Source organism: Symphalangus syndactylus, chromosome 14, assembly GCF_028878055.3.
Source record: "Symphalangus syndactylus isolate Jambi chromosome 14, NHGRI_mSymSyn1-v2.1_pri, whole genome shotgun sequence".
Classification (NCBI taxonomy): domain Eukaryota; kingdom Metazoa; phylum Chordata; class Mammalia; order Primates; family Hylobatidae; genus Symphalangus; species Symphalangus syndactylus.
In genome coordinates this window covers 42,847,024-42,862,600 of record NC_072436.2, presented here as the reverse complement: position 1 = coordinate 42,862,600, position 15,577 = coordinate 42,847,024, and the positions used below count along the sequence as shown (strand labels likewise).

At 54.3% G+C, this 15,577-nt stretch overlaps 1 protein-coding gene across 2 annotated transcripts in view; it reads right to left on the bottom strand.

The window, feature by feature from the left end:
- EDAR (ectodysplasin A receptor) overlaps positions 1–15,029 on the bottom strand; it is a 37,224-nt gene extending 22,195 nt beyond the window's left edge. Inside the window, exons 1-4 of one of the 2 annotated variants that reach the window (XM_055242289.2) lie at positions 14,961–15,029; positions 14,117–14,239; positions 13,195–13,376; positions 7,337–7,422 (exon numbers count right to left, since the gene is read on the bottom strand). In XM_055242289.2, the coding sequence (XP_055098264.1) occupies positions 7,337–7,422; positions 13,195–13,376; positions 14,117–14,239; positions 14,961–15,011 (442 nt within the window). In that variant the 5' untranslated portion in view covers positions 15,012–15,029. The remainder of the gene's footprint in view (positions 1–7,336; positions 7,423–13,194; positions 13,377–14,116; positions 14,240–14,960) is intronic. The other variant, XM_055242288.2, reaches the window with a different exon arrangement.
- Between the last annotated feature and the right edge of the window lie 548 nt (positions 15,030–15,577).

Below are 15,577 nucleotides of genomic sequence, written 5' to 3'. Positions count from 1 at the left end.
GTGCCCATTTCTGTTTGCCGGGGGGTAGCCTCCCACACTTCATCAGGTGAGTGAGCATAGTGGCATCATGGCATAGTTTCCAGCATGAGCTAATTTCCTTTATAAGAGCAAACAAGACATTGAAAAGAAGCTGATCTATCTGTTCAGCAAGGCGCTCAAGGGAGCTTAAGATATACTGTCAGAGCAAAAGAACAGCCGTGGGCTGTCTGTGAATGTTTGTCATCTTCGTCTCTTCTTGTCCCTTCCTGATGGGGCTCGCAGGCTGCTTCAGGTGACAGAGTTGGGGATGGGGACACAAATAGGCCCAGGCCTGTGGTCTAGAGTGGGGCAATAAACGCAGCCTAGTGAGCACACAGACTTGTGGGATGCCTCTGCAGCCCTGCAGGGCTGGTTACACAATGACATCCCTAAACAATGCCTGCAGATGGGACATCTTCCTGCACCCACAGGCGCCCACCTGCCCTCGGCCAGCTATGCCTCTATCCTGATCACCGGATGGTTCCCTCCAAACACCTCCAGCTGATACCAACTCAACAGTCCCTGACTGTGCTGGGCTGCAGGTGTAGGCTGGGCGCTCCCTGGTGTGCAGGGATCCCTGAGTTGGTGAGAGAGATGCTTGCTCTGAGCACGTGTGCGCAGCCGAGGAGGTGGGGGCAAGGTGGGTGGGATGGTGGACCCTGACATTTCTCCAGAGCTCAGCCTCTCATGTCAGGACTGGAGCTGAAAGCCAGCACTCAATCAGCCAGACCCCACAAGCCCCCTCACGTTCCAAAGTTCCCAGGGCCACTAGAGCAACTGCAGGGAGACACTTCTCACAAGACTGGTCAGGAGAATCACAGTCACTAGATCATTGCCCAAGGAGCAGGAGGACATGGGGATTCAGACTTGCCCACAGGCCACCCAGGCCACCAAAGGGCAGCAGCTCACTTCCTGACAATGGGCCTCTTCCCTGTGCTCGGAGCTCGGCAACAAGGAATGGAGCTGCCCTTTCGGCAGAAGGGAGAGGGTCAAAGACCCTCAAACCACAAATAAAGGCAAGGATGCGCTAGAATTTCCAGAGTGGCAGCCCCGTGGCCAACAGGCGAGGGAGTGTGCTTGTGGCAAAAAAGGAAACGGATCTGCCCCAAGTGCAGCTGTTTCATAAAAGCAACGCGTGGCTCGTGTGGAAGCCAAAGGAGTGGATCTCGTAGAAGTGGAGCAGAACAGAGGTGGGGAAGGAGAGGCTGGTTAACAAATACAAAAGTCCAGCCGGGCAGGAGGAGTTGTTCTGAGCTCTGGCACCCAGACTGCAGCTGACAATAATGCATTGTGTATTTCTCACAGCTACAAGAGAGGATTTGGAATGTTCCCAACACAAAGAAGTGATAAATGTTTGAGGTCATGGATATCATAATTACCCTGATCAGATCATGACACTTTATATACATGTATGGAAATTTCACTCTGTACCCCATAAACATGCGCAATTATTATGTGTCAATTGAAAGACGAACCAACATCTAGCTTACTCGATCTGTTTTGTCCACAATTCGGTGCCTCTGCCCCCAGGCAAGACAGAAGGTGTGCTAAGACCAGAGGGGGAGGTCAAAAGGGAGGTGGTGGGCCTTGCCATCCCTGGCTGCAGGGCTGACCTCGTGAGGGTGAGGTCAGTCTCCTGCACAAATCTCTCACCTCTGCTTGCTGCCACTGTCACTACACATATAACCCACAAGAACAGGTGGGCAGATCCGGTCCCAAAGTGCCAACCTTGGGTAGCACTGGGTGTAGTTTGAGGGTGGCTAATGAAGGCACCTGCAGAGCCTGAAGCAGGGGCTGGGTAATCAGCCTTGGGTGGTTCTGCTGTTTTTCAGGCGAGTCAGAAAAATCACCATGGGAAACAAGCGCCTACTCTGCATTACCCCTAAATGCTTGAAAAAATCCATGCCAGAATCACACAAGTATGCATTTTTATATTATTAGCGCACCAGCATCATGTGGAATGCACGTGATGTCTACAAGAGGTTTGGGCAAAACCCAGAATATTAAAAGGAAAAGAGAGTGGCCTGGGCTGATCCTCTTCCCACCATGTCCACTCCTTCCGCTGTCACCAGCTGCGGGTCCACAGACAAACCCTCGGGCCTCACAGGGTGGTGGGTGGGCCTGGGCAGGGTGGGGTGCGAGCCCTGGTGGAGATGCAGCCCTGGCACCGGCACCCCCTGCACCTGCACGCAAGTTCTGGGCCAGGGTCTATGTCTGTCTACTGAGGATTAACTCATCACTAATCAAATATACAGTGTCTGGAGGTTTCCCCCTGTTCCACTGTGTGCTGTGTGTTTCGGTTCATCTGCCTCTTGGGACGCTTGTTAAGTGCAAGGTGCTCCAGGTGGGTTTCTGTTGGGTGGCCCACCACGGGTCCATCTCCCCTCGTACACTTCCACGTGCACCCGAGTTTCAAATAAGCAAGGCTGGGGTGTTTGACAAAAGCTGGTATGAACTGTGGTCCCAGAAAACAGGCAAAAATGTCCTCACAAGGCCTATATTAAAGTGAAAATGAGCGGGGACTGGTTCTGCCTAGCTCGCAGTGGAGTTCGAGCAGCGGTGACTCTGGGGAGGGTCCTGCCAGGCACTGTGTTCCCTTTCCCCAGGAATGCTCAGTGAGCCAGAAGCACATGGCTGGAGGGAGCTACGCCTCCATTCACAGCCACAATAGCTCATATGGGGGCCTCTGAGGTCTGTTAATCCACACAATTTAGAATCTCATCAGTATGCATTAGAGGCTGGCTGGGATTCTCTGCAGAGGGTAAAAGATTGCATTTTTAGGAATGATCTGTTTATTGATTCTTAGAGCTGTCAACAAGGGGTCCTAGACTGTGGCACTGGCTGTGTACCCCCTAGTGGCAGATTCTGAACTGTGGGCAGACTCCGCAGAGACTCCCTAGCTGCTCAAAGTGGAGTCCCCTGGGAACCTGCTAGAAATGCTGAGTCTCGGGCCCACTGGGACCTGCTGTGTCAGAATCCATTGCTCAGTGGGTCCCTGGAGATGTGTGTGCAGTCAGGTCCGAGAGGCTCTGCGCCAGGAGTAGCTGAACGCCAGAGTCTGGGAGGCTGGGAAGCCCACTTCAGACCTGAGGGGCAGTGCTTGCTGTTTAGCATCACAGAAGGGTATTCAGGCACGAGCGAAGGAAACCACGGGAGTACGCAGAGTAGCAGAGATTTCTCCAAAAGGCCAGCCTACTCTGGATTTGCCTCAGGGGCCTTTGTCACTGATGATAAGAAAACAGCTGCCAGGCTATTGCATTCTTTCATTAACCCTCTGACCGCTTATTTATTTATTTATTTAGAGATGGAGTTTCACTCTTGTTGCCCAGGCTGGAGTGCAATGGCGCAATCTCAGTTCACTGCAACCTCCACCTCCCAGGTTCAAGCGATTCTCCTGCCTCAGCCTCCCGAGTAGCTGGGATTACAGGCATGCACCACCACGCCCAGCTAATTTTGTATTTTTAGTAGAGACGGGTTTCTCCATGTTGGTCAGGCTGATCTTGAACTCCGACCTCAGGTGATCCGCCCGCCTCGGCCTCCCAAAGTACTGGGATTTCAGGTGTGAGCCACTGCACCCGGCCCTGACCGCTCTTTCTAGGGAGGGATTTCTGCTGCCCAGTGTCCCAGGCCCTGGGGCGCCTTCTCGAGTCTGAACCATAGCCGGGCCAGAGCCGGCAGTGTAGGTCAGCGAGGTTCCGTGGTGCACCTGCCTTCTCCCCGCACTAGGAAGCTGCCTCATGGGGAGCCCTTCTGCCCAGCGGCTCCCAGCACCCTAAGTGCATAGCTGACTTCCCAGCCCTGGATCTCTGCCTGGAGCTTCAGGCCATCTCTGGGTTAGCTATCTTGGTCTGGATGTCCCACAGTCCCCTCAAATTCCACACGCACAGCCTCTATCCTCCCTCTACCTCCCCACCAAGCACGCTCTTGCCTCTGCCTTCTGCAGCTGAGCAACTGTCACAAGGTCCACATGGCCAGTCACAGAGACACCTGAGTGTCCTCTTCTGAATCTCTTTCACCTTCTGTGTGCCGTCCGCACCCCTGGTCAGTGAGGGAAGTGCAGGCCAGCTCACGTGCCGCGGAGCCATGCCACCTGCTGGGCTGGGATGCTTCATCTCCGGTCAGTGCCCAGTGCCTGGCACTGGAGTGAGCACTCCACATGCATCGCCCATGTCATCACATCTTTCCTCCCAACAATCATGTCCCCATTTTGCAGATGAGGAAACTTTCCCAGGGGTGATAACTTGTAATGAAACCCAAGCCTGATGCTGGACCATATCTGCCTCTCTATTACGCCAGGGCAACGAGTTGACCTCCCTGCCCCCACTGTCATTAAATCACAGATCCTTTTATGCAGGATGGTGCAGGGAAAAAAGAAAACCAGAAAGCTCCGGTCACCCCAAGTACATCTTGCTCTTTAATTTAACTGAAAAATAACCGAAGGCCTTTTCATCTCTTTTCACCGGGCTACAGGGCTCCACAGTATTGCAGTTACTGAGTACAGGCTCAGAGCTGGGGGTGAGTATGTTCTAATCCGAGGTGACAACCAATCCACAGCCAGGACTGATCTGCAATCTGACACCTGTCCTCTTTGGTTTCCCTCTCATTACTTGGCAACCCCGGAAACTGGAATGATTTTATTCCATTTTAAAGGAAAATATATGTTGCTCTTTCATTTCTCCTCAGGGTTATTTGAGGGGCTGCATCACATTAATTAACACCCTGGGGCACTCATCATGTGCTTCTGGGCTGATGTGGTGGGCAAAACTGCACCCGAGCCACACAGGAGCCTGGGCAGTGGGCACCACTGGGAGCTGCCCTGGGCAGGAGAGGACATGAGGCTGTGGGAGGTGAGATAACTCGTCTAACTCAGGCAGTGAAGTTCCAGAGCAGGCTCATAACCTACCGTAAGGGTTCCCAAACTTGTTAAAAATGTACATTCTCTGGCTCACCCAGACCTGATGAATCAGGGGTGGGCCCAGCGATTCGAGTCATAAGTAATCCCCAGGGTGCTCCCCTGAGAATCACCCCCCTGAAACCCTCTGCTTCACAGAGGTGCAGAGAAGCTGCCATCTCTTTAAGGATAGGAGGTGACTGCACTGCACAGGTGCCTGAGAGTGCGGTTCGAGCCCGGGAGATGTGGGGCAGAGCTGTGGGCACTCCTAGGCTGGGGAGACCCTGGCACTGACCTGGGCCCACTCCTGGCTGGTGTCTCTACCCTGCAGCTGTGACCCATTGTCTGCTGTAGCTCTCCTGGGTGGGTGTCATCCTCGGAAAGGGGCCCTTGGCAAGTCTGACGGTGGTTTGCATAATTTACCATCTGTTGCTGCAGAGTACCAAGGATGTGAATTTCATCTGGCGAGGGCTCAGGTAAATCAAGAAAACAGAGGGGAGGAAGAGGTGCTCTTGACCACAACTATGGGTTTGATGAAGACAGGGCCTGCTGGACCTGGGCAGCCAGTTTGCAACTTCAGGCTCCTGATGAAATGTTTGCCGTCCAGGGCGGGGCTGCTGATGGCAGTCCTGTGTGTGTGGGTCTTAGTGACTCCACGGGGCTTTCTAGCTCTGACATTTTTGCTGACTGCTGGGCAGGTGCTCTGAGTAGAAAGATCTCTGGATTGAGACCAGTGCAGGCCCAGGGGTGGAGGGCATCACTCTGTTTGGCATTCACACTGAGGCCCTGACCCAGAGGGCTCCATCCACCCCAAGGCCTATCTGGCCGCATCTCCCCATTTCCCAGATGGGCAAGCCGAGGCCTGGGGCCTTGCCCAAGGGGCCTCTAATGAGAACACAGCAGGGCTGTCTATTCCTCTGCTGGATATTCAGGGCTGGATTCTAAGGCCCTACCCCAAGGCCTTCCTGGGAGCCGGCTTTCAGTAAAGCAGGCAAGGGCTGGGGGTGGGAGCGGGGTGCGCTCATCTTTAAAATCTTGAGGACTCAGGGGACTTTGCTTGCTTTCCACATGTGATAGACCTCATTGCTGGACTTAGAGAGGCGCCCCTGCCGTGACTCAAGTCTGTTCTGGCTGCCAGACATTGAACGTTGAAGGCTGTGCCATGTGAGAACTCTCGAACAGAGAAGCACCTGAGGAGGGCTGCTCCTCTCCCAGGTTCCACAGGCAAAGATGCTTATCTGAATAGGTGGGGAGTGTCTGACATCTTTCCAGACTGGTTCTTCATCCCAGAATGATCTGGCCTTGAATCAGCCTAGATCCCCACAGAGGACATGTGGACCATGGCAGCTGGCTTCACCATGAGTCAGCCTGGCAGCCGAGCTGCGGCCTCCTCTAATTTGTGAATTAATTAGCATACGGCTGGCCAGAAAAATGGCTTTGAAGATGAGCAAACCCATTGGTGCAGGGCTCATGCACTTGAGTGATCTGGAAGGGAGAGAATGGCTCTCCCTGCAGCGCAGCCAACAGCACAGAACCCTCCTCCTGGCTTGACCAAAAGGAGAGAGAAGATGCCACGCCCCATTCCTGCTCCTCCTCTTCCTTCCAGCGTGATAAGTAAGATGCAGGCCCTCCTTCTTCTCCTGGACAACATTTTATGAGACATGGGGGTAGTGGGGCCTTACGGAGAGCAAAGAGAGGCAGGGTCACAGGGTCAGCTCCTCCTCCACCCTTGAAGGAGCCAGAGGGTGGCAAGTGGTCCTGCAGCCCAGGACCAGACACCCAGCTTCCTCCCAGCTGCCTGTCCTACCTGCCTTCGTCTCTCCCCAGACCACACATCCAGGAGTCTACACAGCACATTCCTCTGAGGCAGAGGTATCTGGCCCTTCCTCATAAACAGATGCCCATGAAAGCCAGAAAGGATAACAGGAAAGAAACACCCCAAGGCAGGATTATAAACTCCTGAGACTGTTTACATGTGCTTTGTGGAATCTGTTTCATTATTTGTGATCACACATATTTTCCTTGGCCTCACTATCACCTACCACTTTGTAGTACTTTGCAAAATAGTAGTACTTTGCCTCTGTGATCCCCTTTGTTTTTACAATAACTATGAGAGATGGGAAGGTCAGATGTTAGTATCCCCATATTACCGATGAGAAAACCGAGGCTTATGGAGGTTAAGTGACTTGTCAGGTAGCTGGTGGCCGACTTGCACTAGAACCTCGTTCTCTGACTCAAGGCTCAGCTGTGGCAAACCTCCCTCCCTTCATAGACCTGCCTGGACAGGCCACAGGGGCACTTTCACTAATGCTGTTACTGTGATTCACCTTGTCCAGGTGCCAGGATCGGCTCTTTCCTACACCCTCTGTAGTGAAAGAGATCCATGCTGAACAAATACCGTGCTGGTGGAAGGACAAAGATACTCACATTCCTTGGTGTTGGGGGGCGCCAGGAGGCAGGAGTAGCAGACCATGCCGTAGATGTTCCTGGGTCTGTTCTCCAGCATGTAGTAGCTATGGGGGAGAGACAAAACAGACAGGTGAGCTGGACAGCACACAGGCAGGGGCTGGTGCAGAGAGCACGGCGGCCAGTCTGCAGGACCACAATCAAGTCGGGCATGAGGCCATGCCCAGTCAGTCACCTGCTCTGTCCACTCAGTTTCCTTGGGGTTTCAGCCTGTCTTGAAATGGAGCATTCTTTTAACAATATTGAGCTGCCAATGTGGGCCTTTCTTTTAATCTCAGCCCCTTTCTGGTTCCTCTCTCTGGTGGCTGTGTGTGTGCCATCACCATCATCCACCAGAAATATCCCTGTGCCCCCACATGTAGGCCCTGCTTAGCCCCCCAGGGGTCACACCAACCAAGGCCAGACCATCCTGGAGGGTCTGCCCTCTGGGAGCACCCTCACAAGGTGCCCTCTGTGAGCTCCCCCACATGCCCTCTGTGAGCACCCTCCCAAGAGCCTGCAGCCTGGTGGGATTATAGGCATCAGTGTGCCTCTGGGACACTTGGAACTCCCAGGCCATCTTTACTGCTGCTGAATGCCACCAGAGTGCAGCTGCAGGAGATAGACGGTTGTGCTGTCCAGAGAGGTCAATGCAGGTGGCCCTCATGATAGCTGGCAACACAGCCAGGTTGTAAATGCCCCCTTCTCAGGAAGCACTTGACAGAAGACACCCTTGGAAGTGCAAGCCTTTACGCCAGGGCTGCACACACAGTGCAAAGGACAAATCATTCACAGTAGCTCCGTTTGAAGTCCTTCAGCTCCCCGATGTCACAGTGCCAGCCCCGTGGCTATATGACCGCTCAGGTCCTGCTCTCAGGGGTCTGCCCTGTGGCTGTGCTCCCTGCAGCTGTCCCGCTCCCAGGCACAGCCCCTGCTGGCACCGCCCTCTCCTTGGGGCTCCCAGCTTGGGCACCTTTCCTCTGCAGGCTCTGGCTCCTACCCTAGCCTGGGCTCATTTTCCATAAACAAATGCTCAGCGGAGAGCATGGAGCCATTTGTCACACTGTGAGAAGTCGATTAAATAATATGAGCGGTGCCATTGCTTTCCCTATTGCGATTCAAGAGCTGGGATGAGAAGGAATATTTCCCTGGCTGTTTTCTAATCTCTTTTTTATTAGCCAGGCCCCACGGAGGCCCCTGCTGATGGTAGTGCTAAGCAGCAGCCTGGCGCGGGAGTCTGTGGGCTCCTGCCTTCCTGAGCCTGGACTGTTACCAGCAATGTTAGGACCATAATTGCCTGCCCTCCCTCAAAGCCCTTTATCCTCAGATCCGTGTGTATCTTGTAAACATTAATTAACCAATCTCAAAACACCTCCCAGAGAAGCCACAACAGCCAGTTTTACAGCTAAGCCTCTCGCAAATCTACCTTCTGCCCTCCAGAAGCCACTTCTTTCTATGAGGCAGGCCAAGGCACGTGTCTGCCACGTGGCCTTGTGAGCTCATGGGCATGTGGGCCAGACCAGGTCAACCTGTGGCTTTCTAATGTCCCTGGCCCACGCTGACACTTCTGAGAAACATCTCAGGCTCCTAGGTGGCCACCTGCTCCCCACCTCACCTCCTCCGTGCCTCAACTTCTTGTCCCTTGCCTCCTCCACCTTTTCTCACTCCACCTCCACGCATTCTCTCTCCCACCTAAGGGGACTGGTCCCGCTCCTAGACTGGGAGGCTCTCCAGGGCAAGCCTTGTTCACGTCTATATTCCTTGGACCTTGTGCTAGGTACTGAGGAAGGATGGTTGTCTGTAAACATTGGCTGAATGAATGAATGAATGACACCAAGTTCTTCTCCATGGAACTTCGATGCTAAGGTGGACAGAGGCCCCAAAAGGCCCCTCTGCCCATCCTGGTTCACACCCCAGGTGCTGGGCTTGGCCTCTGTCAGGGGTGAAGCTCCAAGGCTACACGGTGGGTGCGGAACACCTGACTTTAGGATGGGTGCCCACCGGGGCCACTACATTCTGAGCATGAGGAGGGTGGTGGCTCTGTCCCACAACTGTGTCTTTGGCTTGTCCTGGGCACCGAGGCACCTTCTGTCACAGGCTGGCCACCCTCATCTGTGGGGGTCATGTGTATGGGTCAAGCTATGCAACCTATCAAGTCACTCAGTTAAGGAATATTGAAAGGTGATACACTTTTTTTTTTTCCCCCGAAACAGAGTCTCCTTCTGTTGCCCACGCTTGAGTACACAGGAGCAATCTCGGCTCACTGCAACTTCCGCCTCCCAGGTGCAAACAATTCGCCTGCCTCAGCCTTCCAAGTAGCTAGGATTACAGGCATGCACCATGACCCCTGGCTAATTTTTGTATTTTAATAGAGATGAGGTTTCACCAGTTGGCCAGGCTGGTCTCGAACTCCTGACCTCAAGTGATCCACCTGCCTTGGCCTCCCAAAGTGTTGGGATTACAGGCGTGAACCACCGTGCCTGGCCAGTGATAAACTTTTAAAAACACGTTGGCTCCAAGAGGCTGTTATGAAACTGTCCTTCCTCACCCAGTGAGCGTTCAGTGCCTCCTGGCAAGGAGAAGCCACCGTTTTCTAGCACGTATTGCTGCACACAACATTTCTAAATGTTAGGTTCTCTCTATAGGACTAGGCTAAACTCCTCATGGCCTGGCTTACACCTGGGTCTTTCATCCTGGGCTGCACAGCAACGAAGAACATGTGCCTGTCTTTTTCTGCCTGGGCTTGTCACCAACCCGAAATCAGCTGTTCATTTAGGGATCTCTGGCCCAGCTACAGAGTGTCCGGTCCCTTTGTCTTTCTGGAAAGGTCTAATTTCCTACTTTTCGATCCATATTTGACTTTCTCCCTAGGTCCCCCAACCCCTGCTCTACATGGGTTGAATAAGGTGTATAGCCCAGGACAAGAGTCAGTTTAAATGGGTCCCCTGGGATCTGCTGTTTAAGGACTGACTTTCTCTCAGTCAATAGGTGTAGATTTTCCCAGAGAGTTCCTTTCTTCAGGACTCTCATGCCTGTAACGGACGCCGCAGATTCCCAGATGTTCATTTTCCTCCAACCGTGTTGGTGTGCAGAACCAGTGCAGAGCCGCTGTGTCCTGCCCCCTGCCCCCACCATCCAGAATCGCGGGGTGGCAGAGCTCCTCCGGGGTGAGCCGGTGCCCTGGAGAGCGGGGGAAGCGTAACCTCTCTCTCCCCCTTCCTCCTGTTTTGGTTCCCAGGTCCACCCACACAACGTCTCCCAACAGGAAAGCCTCGGGTGCTGCTCCTTGTTCAGCATGTGTCCTGGCCACACAGTGGGGAGGGCGGAGCATCAGGAGGGGCACCCGCCAAACCGCAGGCAGGGGCCCGGGCCCAGGAGAGACTGGGACGAGGCAATCCGCATCCGTAGCCTGACAGCCACTCGGATTCAGGAATGAACGCAGCCTTTCATGGAGCTAGTCACACCGGCCTGCCAAGACTCCTGTGATCCTCCTCTGTGACACAGCGTGACAGCCTCGTAAGAGCAAGTGGGGCCTCCAGGGTTCTACCCTGGGGAAGCCTTGTCTGCAGTAGAGGGGGCAGCATGAGCCCCTGAGAGGGGCTGGGATTCGGGGCTGAGGCGGGGGCCTTCAATTTTGGTGGCATTGGGACTGGCAGTGAGGCTTTGAGCAGACACAGCACATTGTGGAGCCAACCTGGAAACTGTCCCCATCGTCTGCACCCCTGTGGAGCAGTGCGAAGGCACTCTGAGGCGTGTGCTGAGGGTGTCTCTGCACAGGGTCCCTTGCCTGCCCAGCAGGTGTGCTGGGCCTTGCTATGTCCTGGGTGCTGAGGGTGGTGTGGACTGAGGAGGTCACTGTCCCATGGAGCAGGATGGGAGGCATCAAGATTCCAGCACTGGAAAGAATGTTTAAAGCCCAGAGAGCAGCCTGTCCACTAATTCTGCAGATGGCCGTCCACATTCGCCTAAATCCTAGAGGCAGGGAGCTCACCACCCTTCCGGTGTCCAACTTCTTTAGCAATTACACACTTTCTGGTAAATGTATCAGAACCAAACACGTTGTCTTCAGTCCAGAGTCAGCCCTGGCCTTCAAGTACTGATGGACACCTTCTCGTGTCTAAACCGTAGCCAGGCCAGAGCCAGCAGCATAGGTTGGCAAGGTTCCGTGGTGCACCCACCCTCTCCCTGCAGTAGGAATTTGCCTCATGGGGAAACCACCTACTACAGCAGCTCCCAGCACCGTGAGTGCGTAGCTGACTTCCCAGCTCTGGATCTCTGCCTGGAGCTTCAGGTCATCTCTGGGTTGGCTATCTAGGTCTGGATGTCCCATAGTCCCCTCAAATTCCACACACACAGCCTCTATCCTCCCTCCACCTCCCCACCAAGCACCCTCTTGTTCCTGTCTTCTGCAGCTGACAAATGGCACTGTTTCCACATGGCCAGTCACGGAGACACCTGAGTATCCTCTTCTGAATCTCTTTCCCCTTCTGAGTGCCATCTGTACCCCTGGTCAGTGCTGTCTTTCAGGGGGCTCTCAGATTCTTCCTCTCCTCCACACCCAGTGCCTCTGCTCCAGCCCTCTCCCTGCCCACAGCATCCCTGGTCCCGGGGCTCCAGGCTTTCCGTGCTCAGCCATGTCCCTCGCTGCTGCCGGGAGGACGTCCTGCTGTGTCCTGCCTGGCTCAGCAGTCTGTGTGTTGATCTGCATCAGCTTCAAGCAGAAGGCTTAAGTCTTCAGCGGTGGTTTCCAGAGCCTGGTTCCATCTGCTCCCTGCCCTCCTGCCCAGCTTGTCCACACCCCCAGGTGTGCAACTCTTGCTCTGGCCACAGGGACCCAATCAGAGCCCCAGGCGCTGCCCAGCTGCTCAGCCCTCTGAGCTCTGGCGTCGGCATCTCCACTTGCAGGCCTCTGTCCTACTTCTTAGCCTAACTCATCCAGGCATCACCTCCACAAATCTCCCAAGACCTCTGCTGACACTACCTCCCCAGCCATGAGGTGATAGGTCCTTCTGCAACTCCTAGGACACTCTGAGTGTGCCTTATGCACTAAGCTGTGGTCACCTCCCCCATCCCCACCAGCCTCATCACTGCCAACACCTCCCCCGTCCCCACCAGCCTCATCACTGCCGTCACCTCTCCCACCTGTACCAGCTGTACCAGGGACACCACCACTGCTTTTATTTTTAGCCTCTATTTGTAGCCCTTGCAAAGCATTATGTGTTGTGGCCACTAGGGGGAGGAAGCAGCAATGATCATGGCTCAGGATTTTCTGGGGATTGAGAGTGTATTTTCCTGGTCTCTGGCAGAACTTGCTGAGGTGTCATGCCTGGAAAAAGGAAGGTTTTATCTTTCTCTCTTTCAGGCTAATTGCATTTTCAGCTTTTTGAAGACTTCTGATGCATAATCATTTTGGTGGGATTATAGGTATCATATGACTCAAATATTTTTATTAGTAGCTTCCCCACAGTGTTCCCAGAATACTGGGAAATACTGCTTTTGTATGAAATTTTAGTTTTCTTTTTCCCAAAGTGTTTCACATGTGTTACTGCACTGTAAGTATTCAAGCAATTTGTTTCCTTTTGGGGGTCAGAAGATATTATGATGGTTAATGACCACTTAGGAGACACAGAGGCAGAGCCTGATGGGCTGCCTATCCACCGGAGGGGCCGGGACTCTCCGTCCTGGATGCTGCCCCTTGTGGGACAGGACCAAGGCTAGGTGTGCAGCTGCACAGAGGCCTGCAGTATCCATGACCCCCTGTTCCCAAGGTCCTTGCCCGTCGCCCCTCGGGGTTTTCTGCAGAAAGCATCCCAGGGTTTGCCAGAAGGGCCTGTGCTTACCCAGGGAGGCAAGGGCCACACTCAGCGTCATTCTCCATGTCCCCCGGTGTCAGCACGGTGGCCCGGAAGAAGCCCTCACAGTCTTTGTGGCGCCTGCATATCTGGTAGCCTCCTTTGGAAAACTTCTCCGCCGGGCAGGGGACGCAGCCGTAGTCCTCGTCTTTGGTGCCGTAGCCACAGGACTGTCCAGGGAAAGAGGACAAGGGACACAGGTGAGTGCAGCAGCCAAACCATATGGACTCGGCCCACGGTCCTTGAGCAGTGACGTGCCAGCTGTCTCCAGAAGCTACTCTTGCTGGGCCTTGGTTTCCTGACTTGTCCTAACTGCAAAGCCCCCCAGGAACCAGCTCTTGCTCTGGGCTTGCCCCTCTCCTTGCCACTCTCGGGCTCCAGATGCTGCACCTTTTCTGAGCCTCCCTGAGATGAATTCAGTGAGCTGCTGGAATGCCCAGGCAGTGCAGGTAGCATTTGGCGTCTGACTTTCCTCAGCTTGCTGCAAGAAGCGGACACTGAAACCCTGGAGGTTTCCCTTAGTGCTTAACAGAACACCCAGGCTTAGCTTGCCCAGAGGCGGAGGGAGATGCAGCACTCAGGAAAAAATGGACTAGTACTGGAGAACATTTCAATCCTGCTTCCAATCAGATGATCTGACGCTCGTTTAATCAGGGTGGAGTGGGAAAGTGATCCTTCAAAAACATTTCAGAACTCCTGAAAAATCCGTTTACGAATGCTCAGCTGGTAAGTGCCATTCCTGGGCTCACGGCAGCTCTCGCCATCAATCTCAACGTCCAGGGAGTGTGACCGGCTGGTTTGATATACCCTGGCGTCCCCTCACACAGCAATGCAGGCTCAGGGCAACAATGCTGCAAGCAGGAGGCCTCCCCTGAGAGCACACCAGGCCCCAGGAGGGCTGGGTCCTTACCAGGTAGGGCTCCTCTCCCGGCCCGCACGGGGGGCACTCCTGGCACAGCCCTGTAGTCTGGTTATAGTACTCGTTCTCGCCACAGTTTGAGTATTCCGCTCGGGCCGAGCATATCAGAGACACCTGCCAACAAATAGGGGTGTTGTGGCCTCCGTACCTCCTTAGAAACACGTGTGACTTCCCCAAGACCCCAAGGTTGACATAGGAAGGGGGTGCCCTGCGGTGGGGGCTCTGCTGGGGGCTCGGTCTGGGAAGGTGCCCGCTTGTGAGTGCTCACTGCTGCTAAGTCTCCAGTGGCTGCTGGTTGATCACCTGGGCACGGCCAGCCCCCACTAGAACCACCCTGCCTCACCCCTGCTGGCCAAGCCTCATCCCACCATCAAGGCCTGCTCTGAATTCTCCTCATCAACGCACTTGCCAAGGTCATGGAGGAGGCGCCCCTGTCCCCCACTGAGCCTCTAATACAGTGGCTCCTCAGAACGCCAGCGTGTCCAGGAGGATGGGGGTGGGGGTCTGAGTCTTCCAAGTCTTTCTCAGCTGCGCGGCCTCCAAGCATGAGCTCATCACATAGACACAGGACTGTGTGTATCACACCACAAACAGGCACTCAAGAACATTTATATCCATGAGACCCTATGAAGGGAGCTACCAACGAAATCAGCGTAACTTCAGCCTGGGGCAGAGTTCTGTGCTTTACAGGCCTGGTTTCATTTCACCCTCAGAAGAACCCTGTGGAGGAGGGGCTATGATCAGCATTCCCATTTTACAGCTGAAGAGGCTAAGAAACGGTCCAACCATCACGAGGATGAGGGTGTTATGGGGGTGAGGGGCTCAGACCACTTACCACCAGGACGGGGAGCCAGGGCGTCTGTGTGCAGTCCCCCACATGGGCCATCCTCTCCCAAGGGCTCACCTGAAAGACATGCGTCATTAGCTGGTCACTGGCGGTAGTGCCCCAGCCAGGGGTCCAGCTACCTTTATTTAACCCCACTGGATATAAGGTGCCTTCCAGCAAACAGAGGGGAAACTATACATCCTAAAAGAAAAGGCAGACATGAAGCTGAAGCTGTACCCCTGCCACTTGGGCTGACTCTGGGGCCTTCCCAGCCTCGCAGCCATGCCGGGAGGGAGCCTGAGAGGAGGCTGGGAGCACACGGAGGGCCCACGGTTAAACCCGAGGTTAGTGATTGTGTTTCTCATGCTCAGAGGGTTTGGAGAAACCCAGCCTTATGTGAGCTTTAAGTCTGGAGTCCTCCAGGCCAGTCCTGGCCTTTGGGCTCCAGGACACAGGAGGACCTCTGGAGAGACTGCCAGCCCCACCTTAAGGTTCTTCCCTCTCTCTGTTAAGAACAGGTTGTCCATCAAAGTGGACAAGTCCAATAACCTAACTTTACAGTTGAGATAGTGGGAGCCCAGAGAGGTTAAGTGACTTGCCCCAGATTACACAGCTACTTAAGGGAC